Below are 21800 nucleotides of genomic sequence, written 5' to 3'. Positions count from 1 at the left end.
GCCCCATACAGTGCTGTTAGCACAATCACTCCTTCATACAGTCTCCTCTTAGCATCCATCCCCAAATGTCTATTCCTCATTACACTCTTCAATCCACCAAGGCATTTACTCGCTTCTCTCAATCTACATTCTACCTCCACTTTCACTCCACCTTTTCCTGCCACATTTGCACCCAAGTATCTGAAACTATCCACTTCCTCCAGTCGCTCTCCCTTAACCCCTTCCATACAGTGCCGCATACGTAGGTGGCATGAGGAGCAAGTGGATATGCGAGGCTGCCATATCGGCGTCTTGATTATATTTATTGTAGTTGCCCCTGCGTAATGACATACTCTCTACACTGTCTTCATCACATTTTCATGGTTATCAAAATTCACGGGTGAAAGAGAGAACGATCGATATAAGTGGTGACTATATTTTATGATGCGAGTATTATTACGACACATCGTACGTCTGACAGCTAATGCTGCCCGCGAGATTTTGAACCGGAGTGAAGAGGTTAATGCTCACTTCCAGTCTACTGCCACTTTCACCCTTTGTACATCTCATCACCTTACTTTTACCCACATTTATCTTTAGCTTTCTTCTATCACATACTCTCCCAAACTCTGTCACCAACTTCCTCAATCCCTCCTCCGATCCTACCACAAGCGCAGTGTTGTCCGCAAACAACAGCTGGCTCACCTCCCACTTTTCTCCATTTTCTTTAACCATCTCCAATCCCTGACCCACTACCCTTGCATTTACCTCTCACACTACCCCATCCATGTATAAGTTGAACAGCCAGGGCGACATAACGCATCCTTGACGAAGTCCCACCTTTACCTCGAACCACTCTCTCCATTTCTAATCCTGACACAAGCTCTACTACTCTCATATAAACTCTTGACAGCTTCTAGAAGCTTTCCTCCTATCCCATATATGTGCATAACCTCCCACAGTGCCTGTCTACCCTATCATAATTCTTTTCCAGATCCATAAAGGCCCAAAAAAACTTCCTTCCCCTTTCCTATAGCTTTCTCACATATCTGTCTTACCACAAAGATCTGATCTACACAACCTCTACCCATCCTAAATCCACACTGTTCCTCACCAATTACTTCCTCTGTTCCTCTCCTAATTCTCTCAATCAAGATCCTCCCATAAGCCTTCCCAACTACACTTAACAAGCTAATCCCTCTGAAACTACTACATTCACACTTGTCCCCTTTTCCCTTGTAAAGTGGAACTATGCAGGCACTCCTCCAATCCTCCGGCACTCTACCCTCTCTCCAGCACACATTAAATAACCTCACCATCCAGTCCACCATCATTGTACCTCCTTTTTTTAAAACATTCTGCATGACATCCATCCAGACCAGGTGCCTTACCTGCTTTCATCATCTTAACAACTGCCTTCACTTCATCCTTCCTTATTTCTCCTCCATTCTCCTCACTCATCACAGTCATTTTCTTAGCATTTCCCACTGCAACTATCTTTCCCTCCCTATCCTCCTTCACATTTAGCAACTCCCTAAAATATTCTGACCATCTTCCCCTTACTGCCTTCTCTTCCATTATCATCTCTCCAATTGCACATTTTACCTTTTCTTCTCTACTTGATTCGCCTCCTCTTCCTCTCTTAATTTCTTTCCAAAACATCTTTTTATTACTTTCAAAATTTTCTGTCATACTCTTACCCCACTTCACATGTGCTCTCCTCTTTGCCTCCTTTACCTTTTTCTTTACTTCTCTTTTCTTTTCTTTGTACTTCTCATATGACTCCCTCGTCCTATTTTGTAACCAATCTGTGAAAGCTCGCTTCTTCTCTTCTACAACCTTCTTTGTTTCCTCATCCCACCATTCACTACCCTTCCTTCTATTTCCTCCTGTCCTTCTTGTTCCACAGACCATCCTTGCACACTTTGTGACTCCCTCCTTGAACCATCCCCATTCCTCCTCCACAACTAGCTCTACTCTATCCTTCATTCCCTCCCACTCCTCCTTCAGCCTCCTCATGTGCTCCTTCTCCTTTTCCTTTTCATTTAAAGAGTTCACTCTAAGCACCTCCCTACCATTTGTCCCTTTCCTCTTTCTCCATCCATCCTCCACTCTCAACTTACCTTCTACCAAAAAATGATCTGATATTCCTCCACCCTCTCCCCTTAGCACATGTACATCCTTAACTCTTCCTATCATAGTCCTATTTACCACTACATAATCCATCAATGCTCTATCTACCACCCTTCCCTCCACCACCCTCTCCCATGTGTACTTATGCTTGACTTTCTTCCGAAACACTGTATTTGTTTTCATCAACTCTCTAGACACATGTCCACCATCAACTCTCCACTACGGTTCTTTCCTGGAACTCCACATTTCCCAACCACTCCATCAATTGGACCATTTCCTACCCTAGCATTAACCACTTCAGTACGGGACTTAAATCTCGCGGGCAGCAGCCAATGCCAGCCGTATGACGTGTCATAATAATACTCACATCATAAAATATAGTCACCACTTATATAGATCGTTCTCTCTTTCACCCGCGAATTTTGAAAACCACAGAGAATGGGATTCAGGGCGCATTTGGGAGAATGTAAAAACACAGGGGCGACTACAATAAATATAATCAAGACGCCGATATGGCAGCGTCGCGAATCCACTTGCTCCTCATGACGCCTACGTGTGCGGCACCGTATGGAAGGGGTTAAGGTTTCCCAGTATTATTACATTGACATTTCTCCCTAAATCCTCTATGCACTCATTTAAATCTATCCAAATGGCCTCCCTTTCTTCTACACTCTTCTCACTACCAGGCCCATATGCACTTACAAAGACCCACATCTCCTTTCCCAGTTTCACCTTCATCCACATTATCCTTGAGGAAACCTCCTTCCACTGCACTACACGTTTACGTATCTCTTACTAGAATAGCCACCCCTTCCCTCCCTCGCCCTCTCTTCACTCCTGATAACCTTCCACTTACCCTCCTGAACTTACACTCACCCTCCACTTTCAACTTAGTTTCACTCAAAGCCAACACATCCATCTTTCTTCTCACAAACATACTACCTATCTCTTCCCTTTTACTCTCATCTGTATCACATCCACGCACATTAAAAGACCCAAACCTTAGGGTGCTGGTCCAAAAACTCCCAGACCCTCCTATGCCTTCACTTTTTCGTTTAGGAATGTCCCCTGTGAGGCTACAAGGAGAAGGATGCCTAGTCCCAATCCCCGTCCCTTTCTTCTCGCCTCTTACTATCCAAGTGGAAATACTTGGTGGCAGTATTCTTTTCCCCCACCACAGGGAATAACTGTGTGAATACAAACTTCAAATTTGAGCAAAGCAGTTTTACCACTTACTGCCAAGTTGTTGTCCTTTTTGTTTATATACCAAGGAAAGGGATTGCAAGTATAAACAATTTATATGCCTGTAAGGGAGAATAAAGGTTGTTTTATCATTATCAAAAAATAAAATTATTGAAGGATACCATTTCTTTTCTGAACATGTAAAAATGTTGTTGGTCCTAATGTGCAAGAGGACTGGAGGAATGGTTATGTAGCTGTGTTTTATTAAGGAAAAGGGGACAAATATGAATATAGTAGATTTAGTAGTTTTAGAGGGATCAGTTTATGGAGTGCAGTTGGAATGGCATGTAGGAGGGTGTTAATTGAGAGGATTAAAAGAGGAACTGAAAGTTTAATTGGGGAGGAACAACATGAGTTTGGGAAAGATAAAGGGTGCATGTACACTCATACCTCGATTTAACGGACCTCGCTTCGGATTTCGGATGCAACGGACAAAATCTGTAGCTTCCGGATCGTCCGGAGCGACCGGACGCGGTCTGATGTTTCCACTGTTGACCGCCAGATGACCTATGGTCGCTTTGTTTACAACTGTGCCGGAACACATGGAGCTGTTTGGTCCGTGTTTTTTTACCTTTTTGGCCCTGTTTTGTGTGTTGTTTGTGAAATAATTCAACAGTTTTTTTAACCATGGCACCTGTACATCCTGTAGAAAAGAGGAAAAGAGGCAATTTAACAGTATCACAGAAGCTTGTATTTATTAAAAAGTTGGAAAGTGGAGTGTCGGTGAAGCAGGTGTGTGATGAATATCCACTTCACTCTGGGCCAAAATCTCGTGGGCAGCATTAGCTGCCAGACGTACAATGTTACGTAATAATACTCGCATCATAAAAAATAATCACCGCTTATATCAATCGTTCTCTCTTTCACCCGTGAATTTTGATAACCATAGAAAATGTGATGAAGACAGTTTAGAGAGTATGTCATTATGCAGGGGCAACTACAATAAATATAATCAAGATGCTGATATGGCAGCCTCGCGTATCCACTTGCTCCTCATGCCGCCTACGTAGGCGGCACCGTATGGAAGAGGATATGGAGTAAAGAAACAAACTGTGTCTGATATTCGTAAACAAAAGGAACAACTTACCCAATATTCGCTGAAGTATTCGGTTGATGAAAATTTTGGACTTGGTACTCTTGGGGTGAAAATTTTGGGCCAGATCCCAGGTATTTACACTAACAGATTGGATAGTGTGCTTAAGTAAAAGTACCGTACTGTATTCATTCCTCATTTTTTCATAACGTAATCGTTGGTATATCGGACCGGTGGTCCCCCCTTTTAGTCTGTTAAATCAAGGCATGAGTGTATTTACCTAGTTGCCTAGTTGTATTTTACAGGACGGGAGCTATGCACGTAGTGACCCATTTTCGTATCTCTCTACATCCAGTTTATTCTTGAATTCGTGTATAGTTCTGGCATTCACTGTTTCTCTGTTCAGTTTGTTCCAGACATCGATCACTCTGTGTGGGAAGCTTTTTTCTTTTTCTTTTTCTTTTTTTCCAGGTCTCTTCTGTAACTGCCTTTCTTTAGTTTCCTTTCATGTCCTCTCGTTTCTCTTTTGTCCCATTTTAATAGATCATCTCTATCGAGAACTATCCCTTTCATAATTCTGAAAATGGTCAATAAATTGCTTCTTTCCCTTCTCTGCTCTAGTGTTGACAGCTGTAATTTCTCCAATCTTTGTTCAAATGTCAGATTGGAGAGTGTGGGTGCCATTTTTTCGCTGCTCTCTGGATTCTTTCTAATTTCATTGTTTTTTTTTGTAGGTGCCCACATTGATACAGCATATTCTAATTTCGGTCTTATTAGTGTAACAATTATTTTCATAACCATCTCCTCATCCATGTAATCGAAGGCCACTTTCATTGATCTTAATAAGTTGAAAGTCTCTCCAAATAATTTATTTACATGTTTGTCAGGTGTCAGGTCACTAGAGATTATTACTCCTAGGTCCCTCTCTTAGTTTACTTTTTTGACTTCCTTGTTTCCAAACATATATTTTCCCGAAACTCTATTTTTACCTCTTCCAAATTCCATTATGCTACATTTCTTGATGTTGAAGTTCATCTCGTGTCTCTGGCTCCATCCCCATACTTTATCCAGGTTGTCTTGCAGCGATCTGCTATCTTCTGTTTTCACTCTCTTGAGTAATTTGGCATCGTCAGCAAAAAAGTTCATGTAACAATTTACTCCTTCATCCATATTTATGTATATGGCAAACATTAATCCCTTCCATATGGTGATGCCTACGTAGGCGTCATGAGGAGCAAGTGGGTACGCGAGGATGCCAACGTCGATGTCTTCATTATATTTATTGTAGTCGTACCTACGTGACCCCCATACTCTGTAAACTGGCTTCATCATATTTTCTATGGTTATCAAAATTCACGGGTGAAAGAGAACGAGCGATAGAGCAGTGACTTTATTTTCTATAATGCGAGTATTATGACGCAACATCGCACGTAGTGAAGGGGTTAAAGGAGCCAAAACAGAGTCTTGGGGGACGCCACTTTTTACATCTTCCCATTTCGAATTTTTGTCTCAAAGTACCACTCTCAGTTTTCTCCCAGTTAAGAAATCCCTCACCCATTCCAACAGTTTGCCTTGAATTCCTCCTAAAAAAAAATTGTGGTAATTCAGGTTTGCAAGAAATTTTTGGCTAAAGGTAAGGATGCTTTTTGGGCTCTGATTATGGGTCTGGAGAATGCTTATGACAGAGTCAACAGGAAGACATTGTGGGAGGTATTGCAGATGGACAAGCTGGGGGAAATTTGTTAAGGGCAGTCAAAAGTATTTACATAATAGAACTTGTGTAAGGGTTGGGAATGGGTTAAGTGGAGGTGAAGCTGTGGCAGGATTGTATTATGTCACTGTGTGTGTTCAATATGTATGTGGATGGAGTAGTACAGGAGGTAGATGTGAGGGTGATGGGTTGAGGATTGTAAATGGTTAGTGAGAGTGGAGGAAAATTGAAGATGAGCCAGTTGTTTATGAATAACACTGTGCTTGTGGCTGGGTCAGAGGATCTAAGGCAGTTAGTGATGGAGTTTGTGAAGATATGTGATAGGAGAAAGTTAAAAATGAATGTGGGTAAAAGTGAAATGATGACGTGTACAAGGGGTGCGGGAGGCAGTGCCACAGTGGGTTGGAGGCAAGTCTGAAAGAAGAGCACCTAGAGAAAGTAGTTTTAAGTATTTAACCTCTTCACTCCGGGGCACATTGCACGTCTGGCAGCATTAGCTGCCCGACGTGCGATTTTGCGTCATAATAATCACATTATAAAAAATAAAGTCAGTGCTCAATCGTTCGTTCTCTTTCACCCGTGAATTTTGATAACCATAGAAAATATGATGAAGCCAGTTTAGAGAGAATGGAGGTTACGTAGGTACGACTACAATAAATATAATCAAGACGCTGACGTCGGAGGCGTCACCGTATGGAAGTGGTTAAGGGCACATGTGGCAAAGAATGGAGGAGTGGGGTTGGAGGCAAACTGTAGAGTTAGAGACAAGTGAATGACTTGAAGGGATGAAAAGTGTCATGAGAAATATGTATCTAAGGATGGAGGCAAAGAGAGACTGAATGAAGGGGTGATTGTACCTACAACATTGGGGCAGAGACTTGAAATGCAAGGGAAGCAGAAAGGAAAGATAAGTTTGAGATGAAGTATTTGAGGAGTTGGATAGAGCAAACTTGAGAGGGAAGACTCAGAATGAGATGGATGGATGGGGTAAAGGGGGCCTTGGTAAAATGGAAATGCCTGTTGAGCAGGAAAGGAGAGAGATGTGAGTGGAGAATGGTTTTAAATGGAAGATAAACTGATGTGGCTCGAAGGGATTTTTCCTCTTCTTGACACAAGAGGGGATGAGGAGGGAGAGTCACCATGTGATTGAAACAGTGGGACTAAATGAGCTTTGGCTGTCAGGTCCTGTTATGGATAAACTGTGTCTTGCTGTATTGCTTTTGACCCTTTATCAGGTGGGGGGACAGGGATGACCCATTGTCCATGAGGAGCTAAGTTTTTTTTTTAAAAGGGAATCAAATTTGTGTTGGATGGGTGAAAGGTAGGTGCAAACCTTGTGTGGCTGCCTCCCTTGTGAAAGGAAGGAAATTTCTTAATATATACTGTAGATAGATATTTTATTTTATTTATGTATGTATTTTGGTCCATTGCTTCTGACCCAGGGCAGTGGGCAGGATACAGGGATGACCCTTCATCCTCAAGGAGCTAAGATGAGGAGGAAAGGGTGGTGGATGGGAGTAAAATGGGTAGGAGTGCGTACATGCCGTTTGACTTGGCTACCTCTCTTGTAAGGGGAAAAAGTTCTTGGTACATAGATAGGTAGATACATGAATGGAATGGGAATAGATAGAGGAGTTGGTGTGTGCCATGACTGGCTACCTCCCTTATAAAAGGAAAGAGGCCTTTGGTATATAGTTGTATGAATTTCCCAGTTACAATATTATAATTAGAAATTAAGGATATAGATAAAGTTGGAACCATACATGAATTGGAAGTTAGGTATGATATATTGGAGTGTAGGAGATAGGACCCCACAAGCATTGCTACTTTCCTATATACTGTACTACAATTAGATAAATACACATACATATGTACATATATATATATATATATATATATATTTATATATATTTATATATATATATATATATATATATATATATATATATATATATACATATGTTTATATATACATATACACAATCACACACACACACACATATACAACCATGCCACTCATGCTCATATGTTCATCCTGTATTAATTACCTCTGTGTTCAGTATAATCTTTAGTATACATTTACTTTTATAGAGCGGAAGATTGGTGATGATGAACTGCCACACAACTTGTACATCCAGAACTATTCAACTGCTACAGCAACCTGTCTCTGCCTTGCTCGTTGGCTCTTCAACCCACAGAGAGAGGTTGGTGTTTGCTCATTATATTGTATGTGCATACATTCCAAATATTTCTTAGGTTATGGTCCTTGAGATGTGGAACAAAATATATTTTATCTTTATGTAGGGAAAAAAAACAAAACAATCTTATACTTGTCAGAAAATTATATTTATATTCCATGAACATTACTTTGTCATTATTCTCTTTCACTCAGTGCTATATTTTAAGATTTCATTCCTATAGGAATACAGTTTTATTCAGCTGAAGATAGACTTAAACTAAGGAATGCTTATTATTAATAGAGATTTATTTTTATTGATTAGTTAGAACCCCTGTTAATAAGAAGTTTGAAGTACTTTGTATAACTAAACTTGTGTCAAGGAATGTAGGACCAATAACTGGTACCCTCATGAGGTGGTCCTTTAAGATACATACATACATACATACATATACCAAGGCTTTTTCCCCCTTCCAAGGGAGGTAGCCAAAAAGGGAAAGGCACAAAAACACTCCCACCCATTTCATCCCTAAATACACTCCACACCCCTCCCACCCTTCCTCTCATCTGAGCACCTCCTGGATGACGGGTCATCCCTGCACCCTGCCCACCGCCCTGGGTCAGAAGCAGTGTCGCAAGACACAGTACATCCACAGCGAGGCCGCTTCATTTAATCGGCGACCCCCCCTCTCCGTCCCCCTTTGCATATAAGGCGAGGACGGGGAGAAATCCCTTCGGGCTGCGTCAAAAATTACTCACACATACTACCCCACCCCCCACTTCCCCGCCCATTCCTCCTCATGCAGTCACAACATCATCCATATACAACCATTCTCCACTCACCTCTGTCTTCCGTCCTCTCCCTTCCTTCCTCAACAGACATTCCCCTCTTCCCCAAAGCCCCCTTCACCCCATCCATCCACCTCATCCTAGGACGTCCCCTCATGTTCACTCCCTCCACATCTGCCTTCCATACCTCTTTTACTAGTCTTTCTTCACTCATTCTTTCCATGTGTCCAAACCATCCTAATATTCTTTCATCGACCCTATCTCCCAAATCCTTTTTCACCTTTAAGATGGATGTCATAAAGAGTCATGTTCCTCTTGCCTATCTTCAAAATCCCTCAATACTCTCATCTTCATCAGGTGACACATGATTTTCAGACTGGGTCCAAGCTCTTTCTGACATCTTAGACTGTAATTCCTCCACCTTTACACTTGGTTATTTAAAGGAGAAAGAACCGGCAATTTGAGCCAAGGGCATGGTTCTTTAAATCCCGTGCTACAAAGTCCTCTGTAAGGGTCACCATCCTAGCCTCCTGATAGAGGAATCCATGATATCAAACTGAATTGTCATCATCACTAAGCTTAATGAAAATTTTGATGTTGAAGTGGGTGAAATAAATAACAATATATGGCAAGAGATAGAAGAGAAAAATGGTAGGAAGAATTATGATTGCGGTGAGAAAAAACAACATAAAAATGGATAAAAGTGGTACTGGGAGAATGTAATGATGAGAAAATAAATATGGGACCAATAATAGATGGGGGATGGGGAATCCATTATTATACTAGTCAAACAACAACCAAGTACCTCAGAACATATCCATACAAAAACACCTATGTATCCTGATCACAAATCAAGTGGTCTGAGACTGAACCAGAAACCCAATACTCCACCAAACTCCCCCAGACTTAAGCCCCTCTGAGAAATCACTCCCTCAGCAAACAAGAATCATATTAGCAAGACTATGTTCAGGCAACCACCCGGTGTTGAAGCATTACCAACACAGAATTGGCCAGACCAGAGACTCGAATTGCCCCAGATGTAATTGCCACACAAAAAGACAATGAACACCTCATTCTACACTGCCCTGCTCTTGCCCTATATTGACAGCAACACGTTTCTTCCTTAACCACTTCAGTACGGGACTTAAATCTCGCGGGCAGCAGCCAATGCCAGCCGTACGACGTGTAGTAATAATACACGTATCATAAAATATAGTCACCGCTTATATCGATCGTTCTCTCTTTCACCCGCGAATTTTGAAAACCACAGAGAATGGGATTCAGGGCACATTTGGAAGAATGTAAAAACACAGGGGCGACTACAATAAATATAATCAAGACGCCGATATGGCAGCGTCGCGAATCCACTTGCTCCTCATGACGCCTACGTAGGCGGCACCGTATGGAAGGGGTTAAATGACATGAGAGCCAAGTCAGAGGCCATTGCTAGTTACCAAGTTGCTGTGGGTCTTCTGCAAGGTAAACCTGTAGCAATGCATTGGTTAGCCCTATCTGCATAATTAAATTTCATGGTCATTCCCGTTATGATGTTGATTATACACACACACACACACACTTCAAGTCGGTTTTCACAATTAAGAAGACACCTAACTGTGAGGGAATAGAGAGACAGAAATCCCCCCCCAATGAAGGAAATAACGACCAAATAAAAAACCTTGATGTCAGAAAATTGCATTGTCTGGATGGAATTACAAATTGGATATTGAAGGAATGCGTAGAGGAATTAACTGATAAAATACACATTATAATCAAATGCTCCCTCAAAGAAGGTAAGGTACCACAAAACTGGAAAAATGCAAACATAGTACCAATATATAAAGGAGGAAAAAAGGAAAATCCAACTAGCTACAGACTGGTCTCCTTAACAAGCACAGTGAAAAAGTGATCAAAAGTAGATGGGTTAAACACCTGGAAGAAAAATCTATACCAAACCCAAGCCAATTTGGATTTAGACAAGGAAGATCATGTACAACAAACCTAATCTGCTTCTACTAGAGACTAATAGATATAATAGATGAGAGGGAAGGATGGGCAGACTGTGCTTATCTAGACCTACAAAAGGCATTTGACAAAGTACCACACAAGAAATTAATAAGAAAATTAGAATCAATAGGTGGCATTGCAGGTAAATTATTAGAATAGATGGAAGATTTCCTGACGGAAAAAAAATGAGAGTAGTAATTAGAGATGAATACTCGAAATGGGAAGAAATGATAAGTGGTGTTCCACAAGGGTCAGTGCTGGCTCCAGTCATGTTTGCCATATACATAAACAACATGGATGAAGGAGTTGAATGTGATATGAATTTCTTCGCAGATGACGCAAAAATGTTAAAGAAAGAACAGAAGAGGACTGTGATTCATTACAAATAGACCTGGACAAAATCTGGAAATGGACTCAAAAGTGGGAAGTGAGCTTCAGTATCAAGAAGTGTAGCAAAAAGAGAATTTAAAAAAATTACAAAATTGGCAAAGAATTAGTAAGTAAAAAGTGCACTCGGAAAGGGACCTTGGAGTACTAATCAGCAAAGACATGACACAGGATAAACATATAAACAAAATAGTCAGTGAAACCTACAACCTATTAAGGTCAATGAAAGTGATATTTGACTACTTGGATGAAGAAATTATTAAAAAAAAATATTAGTTACATTGATTAGACCAAAGCTGGAATATGCAGCGACACTATGGACACCCAGTACTAAAAAGAATATAAGGAAACTAGAAAGAATACAGAGAGTAACAACAAAGTTGGCACCAGCTCTTTCCAATTTAACATATGAACAAAGATTATCGAAATTGGAACTACCAACACTAGAGCAGAGAAGAGAAAGAGGTGATCTACTGACTATATTTAGAATCATGAAAGGAATGGAAATCCTTGACAGGAATGATTTACTAAAAAATGACAATGGAAAAACAAGAGGTCATGAAAAGAAACTTAATCAGGATAACGATATAAGAGATCGGAAAAAGAATAGCTTCCCACACAGAGTGCTGGATATATGGAATAACTAAGATAAAGAAACAGTGTGTGCAAATACTATTCAAGATTTTAAGAAAAAAACTTGATGCTGAAAGATACAAAGATAGGTCACCACGAGCATAGCTCCCTTCCCGTGTAATACAACTAGGCAAATGAATACACGCGCACACATGATAGAAAATTAGAGAGTAGGAAACAGGACCCAACAAGCATTGCCCCTTTCCTGTAAACTACAATTAGGTAAATACAAATAGGTAAACACATACAGGTACCAATGACTTTTTCCCCCATACAAGGGAGGTAGCCAAAAACAAAGGCACAAAATCCACTCCCACCCATTCCTTCCCCACATACTTCACTCCCATTCACCCCTACTCCCTCTTATCTTGGCTCCTGCTGGATGATGGGTCATCCCTGCATCTTGCCCACTTCTCTGGGTCAGAAGCAATGTAGCAAGACACACTACATCCACAGCATGGCTGCTTCATTTAATTAGTGATCTCCCCTCCCCTCTTCATCCCCTCATGCACAAAAGAGAAGACAGGAAGAAATCCCTTTGGGCTGCACCAAAATATCATTCACACATAATCCCTCACCCCCATCCCCCACCCACTCCCTTCCATACACCACAGCATCATCCATACACAACCATTCTCCACTCACCCCTATCTTCTGTATTTTCCTTTCCTTCCTCAACAGACATTCCCCTTCTTCCCAATTCCCCTTTTACCACATCCATCCATCTCATCCTTGGTTGCCCCATCATGTTCACTCCTTCCACCTCTGCCTTCCACACCTCTTACTACTCTTTCTTCACTCATTCTTTCCATTTGTCCAAATTGTCCCAATACTCTTTCATCAACCCTATCTCCCAACTCCCTTTCCACCTCCACTCTCCTCCTAGCCTCCTCATTTTTCAATCTATCCAGCCAAGTAACCCCTACCATACTTCTCAGGCACCTCATCTCAAACACATTTAAACTCTTCCTCTCTTATGTTCCATGTTTCTGCCCCAAACAGTGCTGTTAGCACAATCTCTCGGTGAATAAAGGAGAATATCAGATATAGAAACAATGAAGAACCATCAAGACTAGACTTAATATTTACAACAAAGCCTGAAATTGTGGATAAAATGAAATACAAGACACCAATTGGGAAATGTGACCACATACATTATTGAGTTCAAACTAAAAAAGGAAATTGATTTTGGAAGAAATGAGAAACACAGAAAAGGCAGACTAATGTACAACAAAACAGATTTTGAGAAACTCAGAAAATTCTTTCAAAAAGTGAATTGGGAAAACTTCTTTAATGAAGAAATAAAGATGGAAGAATAATGGAATACATTTAAAAAAAAAAATTGATAAAGAAGGAATAGATAAATACGTACCAAAGCAGAAGCAGGAAAAGGTGTACATTAAGTGCTGGTATAACAAAAAATGTAGTAAGGAGAAAGATAGAAGAGACAAAGCTTGGAAAAGATGGAAAAAGGAAAAAAAGATGAGTGGCAAATATATATCAAACTGAGAAATGCATATGTGAAAATACACAGAAGAAAAACAAAACTATGAAAAAGACAATAGATAAACGTAAGGATCAACCTAGATTATTGTATAGATATCTGAATGGTAAACTGAAAAATAAACAAGAAATAGTAAAACTGCATCAAGGAAATGAGGAATATATAGAAGATGTAGAAGTGGCAGAGGTTATGAACAAGCATTTTAAGTCTGTATTCACAATAGAAAATGCACATATTTGGGAAGAAGAAAAGGTAGAAAGATCGCCCCAATGAAAGAAATGTAATACAAAAAGAAATAAGGGACCAAATAATAAACCTTGATGTCAGAATATCACACGGTCCAGATGGAATTGCAAATTGGATACTAAAAGAATGTATAGATGAGCTAGAGGACAAGATATATAAAATATTAGATTGCTCTCTCAAGGAAGGAAAAGTACCACAAGACTGGAAAAATGCAAATATAGTACCAGTATATAAAGGAGGAGATAAGGAAGACCCAACAAACTATAGGCTGGTGTCCCTTACAAGCACAATAGCTAAAATTTGTGAAAGAGTTATCAAAAGTAGATGAATTAAACATCTGCAAAAAAAATAAGATACTGAATCCAAAACAATTTAGCTTTAGACAAGGAAGATCTTGTGCCACCAATTTGATTTGTTTTTATTCAACGCATAATACAAGAAAGGGACAAATGGATGGATTGTGTTTTTCTAGAATTACCAAAGGCATTTGATAAGATATCACACAAAAAACTAATAAGAAAAGTTGAAGTAACTGGAGATGTACAAGGAAACTTAATGAAATGGATGGAAGATTTCTTGAATGGGAGAAAAAGGAGGGTGGTAGAGACAAAAACTTGACCTGAGAAGAAATGATAAGTGGAGTCCCACAAGGTTCTGTACCAGCTCCAATAATGTTTACCATATGTATAAATGACATGGATGAAGGTATTGAATGTGATATGAACTTTGCATATGACACAAAACTGCTAAAGAAAATAAGTACAGAGAAAGACTGTGAATCACTTCAGAGAGATCTGGACAAAGTCTGGAAATGGAGCCAAAAGTGGGAAGTGAACTTCAACATTGAGAAATGTTGCATAATGGAGTTTGGAAAAGTAAGAATAGACAGGGCAATATAAGGTTGGTACAAAAGAAGTGAAAAAAGTTAGCTTGGAAAAGGACCTGGGAGAAAGTATTAGCAAAGACATGTCACCAGACAAGCATATCAACAAAATAGTTGGAGAAACCTACAATTTCCTAAGAACAATAAAGGTGGCCTTTAACTACATGGATGAGGAAATGGTAAAGAAAATATTAGTCATGCTGATAAGACCAAGATTGGAGTACACTGCGACACTATAGACACCTAATACAAAAAAGAAAAAAGAAAAAGAAATTAGAAAGAATCCAAAGAACAATGACAAAGATGGCACCAACACTTTCAAAATTGACATACAAATATTGTCCAAACTGGAACTAACAACCCTGGAACAAAGAGAAAGAGGAGATCTACTGGCCATTTACAGAATCATGAAAGGTATGGAAGTTCTTGATAGAGAAGATTTATTAGTGGGACAGATGAAAAACAAAAGGACACAAAAAGAAACTAAAAAAAGATAGTTATAGAAGAGATCTGAAAAAAAAAAGAATAGTTCTTCACACAGAGTGATAGATGTCTGGAACAAATTGGATGAAAAAATAGTATGTGCAAAAATTATACAAGAATTTAAGAACAAAGTAGATGCTGAGAGATACAAAGACAGATCACTACGAGCATAGCTCCTTTGCCATATAATACAACTAGTTAATTACAACTTCATCTTAGCATCCATTCCCAAATGCCTATTTCTCATTACACTTTTATTCCCCCAAGGCATTTTCTTGCTTCTCTCAATCTGCATTCTACTTCCACCTCTACTCTTCCCTTTCCCACCATATTCACACCCAAGTATCTAAAGCTTTCCACATCCTCCAGTCTGTCTCCCTTAATACTCACTTCCAATTTGTTGCCACATTCTCCCCTTGCACATTCATCACCTTAATTTTACCCACATTTATCTTAAACTTCCTTCTTTTGCACACCTTCCCAAACTCTGTCACTAACTCCTTAATCCCTCCTCTGATTATGCCACAAGCACAGTGTTGTCAGCAAACAACAACTGGCTTATTTCCCATTTTTCTCCATTTTCTTTTACCATCTCCAATCCCTGGCCCATTACCTTTGCAAAGTCCCACCTTTACATCAAACCACTCACTCTGTCCATTTCTAATTCTAACAGAGGCTCTACTACTCTTGTAAAAACTCTTGACTGCTCTTACAGCTTTCCTCCTATCCCATATATCTGCAGTACCTCCCACAGTGCCTTTCTGTCTACCCTGTCATTAGCCTTTTCCAAATCCATATAGGTAGAAAAAAATATACCTTTTCCTAAAGATTTCTCATATATTTGTCTTACTACAAAAATGTGATCCACACAACCCTTACTTGTCCTAAACTCATACTGTTCTTCACCAATTACTCTCTGTTCCTCTCCTAATCCCTTCAATCAAAAGCCTCCCATAAGCCTTCCCAACTACACTCAACAAACTGATCCCTCTGAAATTACTACACTCGAACTTGTCCTCTTTTCCCTTGTAAAGTGGAACTATATAGGCACTCCTCCAGTCCTTCGGCACTCTACCCTCTTTAGGTAAACAATAAACAACCTTGCCAGCCAGTCCACCATCAATGTACCTCCCTTACCTGCTCTCATCATTTTTGATAACTGCTTTCACCTCATCTTTCCTTACTTCTCCATTTTTCTCATTCATCACGGTCATTTTCTTAGTGCTTTCCACTGCAATTACCTTTTCTTCCCTATCTTCCTTCATATTTAGCAACTCCCTAAAATATTCTGCCCATCTTCCTGTTACTGCCTTCTCTTCCATTATCATCTCTCCATCTGCACCTTTTACCTTTTCATCTCTACTTGATTAGCCTCCTCTTCCTCTCGTTAATTTCCTTCTAAAAAATCTTTTTTATTACTTTCAAAATTTTCTGTCCTACTCTTACCCAATTTCACATCTGTTCTCCTCTTTGCCACCTTTATCTTATGCTTTAATTCTCTTTTCTTTGTACCTCTCATACAATTCTCTCATCCTATTTTGTAACCAATCTGTGAATACTTGCTTCTCTTATACAACCTTCTTTGCTTCCTCATCCCACCACTCACTACCCTTCCTTCTATATCCTCCCATCCTCCTTGTTCCACACACCAACTTTGCACTCCTTGTCACTCCCTCTTTGAAACATTCCCATTCCTCCCCCATTCCTAGTTCTACTCTATCCTTCACTCCTTCCCACTCCTCTCTCAGCTTCTTGTACTCTTCCTTTTCTTCCTCATTTAAGGAGTTTACTCTGAGCACCTCCCTACCTTCTGCCCTTTTCCTCTTTTTCCATCTGTCTTCCACTCTCATCTTATCTTCCACCAAAAAATGATCTGATATTCCCCCACTCTCTCTCATGTATACTTATGCTTGACTTTCTTCCTAAACACTGTATTTGGTATCATCAACTCTTTAGGAACATCATCATCTTTCCACTACGGTTTTTCCTGGTACTCCACACTTCCCAACAGCTTCTATTGGTTCATTTCCTACCCTAGCATTTAGATCTCCCAATACAACCACATTGTCATTTCTCCATAAACCCTCTATGTACTCATTAACCCCTTCACTCTGGGCCAAAATCTCGCGGGCAGCATTAGCTGCCAGACGTGCAATGTTGCGTCATAATACTCGCATTATAAAAAATAAAGTCATTGCTGTATTGCTCGTTCTCTTTCACCTGTGAATTTTGATAACCATAGAAAATATGATGAAACCAGTTTACAGAGTATGGGGGTCACACAGGTACAACTACAATAAATATAATCAAGACGCCGACATCAGCATCCTCGCGTACCCACTTGCTCCTCATGACACCTACGTAGGCGTCATCGTATCGAAGGGGTTAAATCCATTCAAAAAGCCTTCCTTTTGTCTACACACTCCTCACTACCAGACCCATATGCACTTACCAAAACCTACATCTCCCTACCCAGTTTCACCTTCATCCACATTAACCTTGAGGAAATCTCCTTCCATTCCACCACACATTTACCTATCTCTTCCCTTACTAGTATAGCCACCCCTTCTCTCCCTCATCCTGTCTTCACTCCCGAGATCCACCCACTCCCAAACTCATACTCGCCTCTTCCTCTCGTCTTAGTTTCACTCAATGCCAACACATCCATCTTTCTTCTCACAAACATACTACCTATCTCTTCACTTTTTCTCTCATTTGTACCTACCACATCCACACACATTAAAAGAACCAAACCTTAGGATTGTGGTTGGAAAACTCCTCTGATTCTCTTGTACCTTTGCTTTATTTAGGAATGTCCCCTTTGGGGCTGCAGGGAGTAGGATGCCTAGTTCTATCCTTGTCCTGTTTTTGTTGCCTTTTATGACTCAAGTGGGAACACTTGGTGGCAGTATTCTTCTCCCCTACCACAGGGTTCAGCAAAAAAAAGGAAATGAGTATTCAGAGAAGTGGTGCAAAACAGTATTAAGAGTGAGGAGACAGTATAACGGAGGGAGAATTGCAGTATGATAAAGTGTTATCACGACTAGATATTTCCTCTATCACAGACAAAATTATGTGTGGCTCTGGTCCATAGGGAGTGCCCCATATAGACCCTGAATTACCAGCTGCATGCTACTGAGCAGCTTTTAACTCCACAACATGTAGCCAGTACCCCAGATAGGTGAACGCACACACATCAAGAAATGTAGTATAATAGAGTTTGGAAAAAGTAAAAAAAGAATATCAGGACAATATAAAATCAGTACAAAGGAAGTAAAGAAAATTAGCTCAGAAAAGGTCCTGGGAGTAATTATCACCAAAGACATGTTCCCAGACAAGCATATAAACAAAATAGCCATAGAGAAGTCATGCTGTGAGTCATGAATCAAATTATGTCTCTCAATGTGATCTCTGAGTATATTAATTATTATTGATTCAAACATTCTGTCTACAACTGATGTCAAACTGATTGGCCTGTAGTTGCATATAGGTGATTTATCTCCCTTTTTGAAAATGGGAACAATGTTTGCCTGCCCCCAAGCAATAGGCACAAAGCCAGTGTCCACCAACTTAGTATATATTTCCATTAACTGGTTGCAGATTTCAAATTTACACTTGTTTAAGTACTCTCGAATTTTTTTTGTCTGGACCCAGGGATTTTGTAGCTTTTAAGTCTTTCAATCTGTTTGACTACTTCTATCTTACTGATGCTGATATTTGATAGTCTACTTTCTTCATCCCCACTGAAAATTGGATTGGAGTCAGGTACCTCATCTAACCTCGCCTTAGATAAGGCATTTGTTTCTCTCAATCTACAATGTACCTCCACCTCCACTCCCTTTCCAGCCACATGTAACCCCAAGTACCTAAAACTATCCATTTCCTCCAGCCTCTCTCCTTTAATATTCATTTCCAAATTGCTGCCATCCTCTCCCCTTGTAATCTCATCAATATACTTTTATCCACATTTACCTTCAACTTTCCCCATCTCGGGTATTGCCTGCATGTTATTGTGGGGCCAAAAGCTGCTCAGTAGCATGCAGCTGATACTTTAGGGTCTATAAATGTGTGGTGGAGTGGAGGGAGGTGTCTTCAAGGTTAATGTGGTTGAAGGTGAAACTGGGAAGGGAGATGTATTTACCTATGTATTTTACGGGAAGGGGAGCTATGTTCATGGTGACCCATTTTTGTATCTCGCAAGATCAACTTTGTTCTTAGATTTTTGTATGGTGTTTGCACACACTATTTTTTTTGTCCAGTTTGTTCCATATATCTATCACTCTGTGTGGGAAGCTGTGCTTTTTCAGGTCTCTTGTGTAGCTGTCCTTTTTGAGTTTCATTGCATGTCCTCTTGTTTTTCCTTTGTCCCACTTTAATAAGTCCTCTCTATCAAGGTGTTCCTTTCCTTTCATAATCCTGTAGATGGTTAGTAGGTCCCATCGTTCTCTTCTTTGTTCCAGGGTCGGCTATTCCAGTTCGGCCAGTCTTTGTTCATATGTCTTCGGCCAGTCTTTGTTCATGTGTCTAGTTTGAAAGTGTTGGGGGCCATCTTTGTCATTGCTCTTTGTATTCTTTCTAATTTTCTTATATTATTTTTTGTACTGGCGGACCATATCAGCACTGCATATTCCAGTTTTGGCCTTACCAGTGTTTGTAATATTTTTTTTTTATAATTTCCTTATCCAGGTATTTAACCACTTCGGTACGGAACTTAAATCTCGCGGGCAGCAGCCAATGCCAGCCGTACGACGTGTCGTAATAATACTCGCATCATAAAATATAGTCACGGCTTATATCGATCGTTCTCTCTTTCACCCGTGAATTTTGAAAACCACAGAGAATGGGATTAAGAGCAGATTAGAGAGAATGTAAAAACACGGGGGGACTACAATAAATATAATCAAGACGCCGATATGGCAGCGTCGCGAAGCCACTTGCTCCTCATGACGCCTACATGTGCGGCACCGTATGGAAGGGGTTAAAAGCCACCTTTATTGATCTCAACAAATTGTATGTTTCTCCTAATTTATTTATATGTTTATCTGGAGACATGTCTTTGGTGATGATTACTCATAGGTCCTTTTCAGAATTTACTTTCTTGACTTCTTTTGATGTCAGTTTTATACTGTCATGATATTTTATTCTTGCTTTTCCCAAATTTGATTATACTGCATTTCTTGATGTTGAATTCTACTTCCCATCCCTTGCTCCACCCTGAGACTTTGTTCAGATTACTCTGTAACAACTCACAGTCTATTTCGGAGTTTATTCTCTTTAATAACTTTGTGTCACCCGCAAAGAAGTTCATGTAACATTCAATACTTTAGTCCATGTCATTCACATATTAACATAATCAGAGCTAGTACTGATCCCTGTGGGATACCACTACTCATTTCTTCCCATTATGAATATTTGTCTGAGCACTACTCTCATTTTTCTTCCATGAAGGAAATCCTCCATCCAATTCAATAGTCTTCCATGTATTCTTCCTATTGTTTCCAGTTTATATAGCAATTTTCTGTGTGGTACCTTATCAAATGTCTTTTGTAAGTCCAGGAAGGCACAGTCTGCCCAGCCGTCCCTTTCTTGCAATATATCTATCAATCTTAAGGGGGTACGCGACACCTGGGGGGGGGGGGTGAATTTGGTCAAGATATAGCATTTTTCAAAACTGTGTTCAAAATGCTTGTATACCATTTAGAAATAAATCCCGACAAATAATTTTCCAGCGCCGCGCAATTTAAATGTCTTGGGCGGGGGTTTAAATGGACAGAGTTAAAGGCGCAACCCACACTAGAGGGGGGCGTGCCACTTAGGACCTTCAGGCGCATCGAATAACGTTGAAATTCGATTGAATTTACGCTCGCCCAATGCTTCAACGGCCAGTATGAGGGTGGAGGGGAAGGGAGGAAGGTGGAGGGATAGCTCTTGCCAACTTAGAGCTCAGTTACCTACTAGCTTCGAAAAAAAAAGTACGCATGTCTCATGAGCTCTCCTGGCAATATATTACCTTAGCTAGTACATATTACTCATTAGTACAGTCATCATGGGTAGCAAAAAGAACATCTACAATGACAAAAAAACAACAGTTAAAGATGGCAAACAGTCAAAGACGACTAGCCTAGACCTCACCACCTCTCACTCCACCACTGCCCTCACTTCCACCTCTCTCAACATATGTAGCCAGGTTCTACACCATGAAGTACTTTATTCATCTCGAATACAGCAAGAAAATTAGATATTAGTTATGAAATTGTACAGAGGGGAGATAAGAATGAATGTGAATTTATGATTGTGGAGAAGAGCAGTTTTTTGCCCAACTTTACCGGAAGTAAAAGTTACTATCGATGGTTCGTGGAGTAAGAGAGGATTCACTTCCAAAGGCATCCACTGCTGGTTAAAATAAACCTCTTTCCAATGATTTAGATACCCCCAAAGACCCCCAGCAGTGAGGTTTCATATGAAGAAACCGACAAATGTGCAAAAAAGCAAATTATATGATGGTGTCGTCTGTGCGTCGCCACTACTGTGATATACTTATACTTTAGTTTTTCATTATTTAAAGTACTTATAATTAAAATATGTTGATGATTTTTA

General features: G+C 40.0%; 1 protein-coding gene across 3 annotated transcripts in view; it reads left to right on the top strand.

Moving 5' to 3' along the window:
• Positions 1-21800, top strand: part of Snx27 (sorting nexin 27) — a 131527-nt gene that overhangs the window by 72092 nt on the left and 37635 nt on the right. For all 3 annotated transcript variants that reach the window (XM_076173101.1, XM_076173100.1, XM_076173102.1), the window contains one exon: positions 8190-8302. In XM_076173101.1, the coding sequence (XP_076029216.1) occupies positions 8190-8302 (113 nt within the window). The remainder of the gene's footprint in view (positions 1-8189; positions 8303-21800) is intronic.

This window comes from Oratosquilla oratoria, chromosome 34, assembly GCF_046742065.1.
Source record: "Oratosquilla oratoria isolate Oo_2021 chromosome 34, ASM4674206v1, whole genome shotgun sequence".
Classification (NCBI taxonomy): Eukaryota; Metazoa; Arthropoda; class Malacostraca; order Stomatopoda; family Squillidae; genus Oratosquilla; species Oratosquilla oratoria.
The sequence above is the reverse complement of the archived record's forward strand: the minus strand, read 5'-3'. Positions and strand labels throughout refer to the sequence as shown.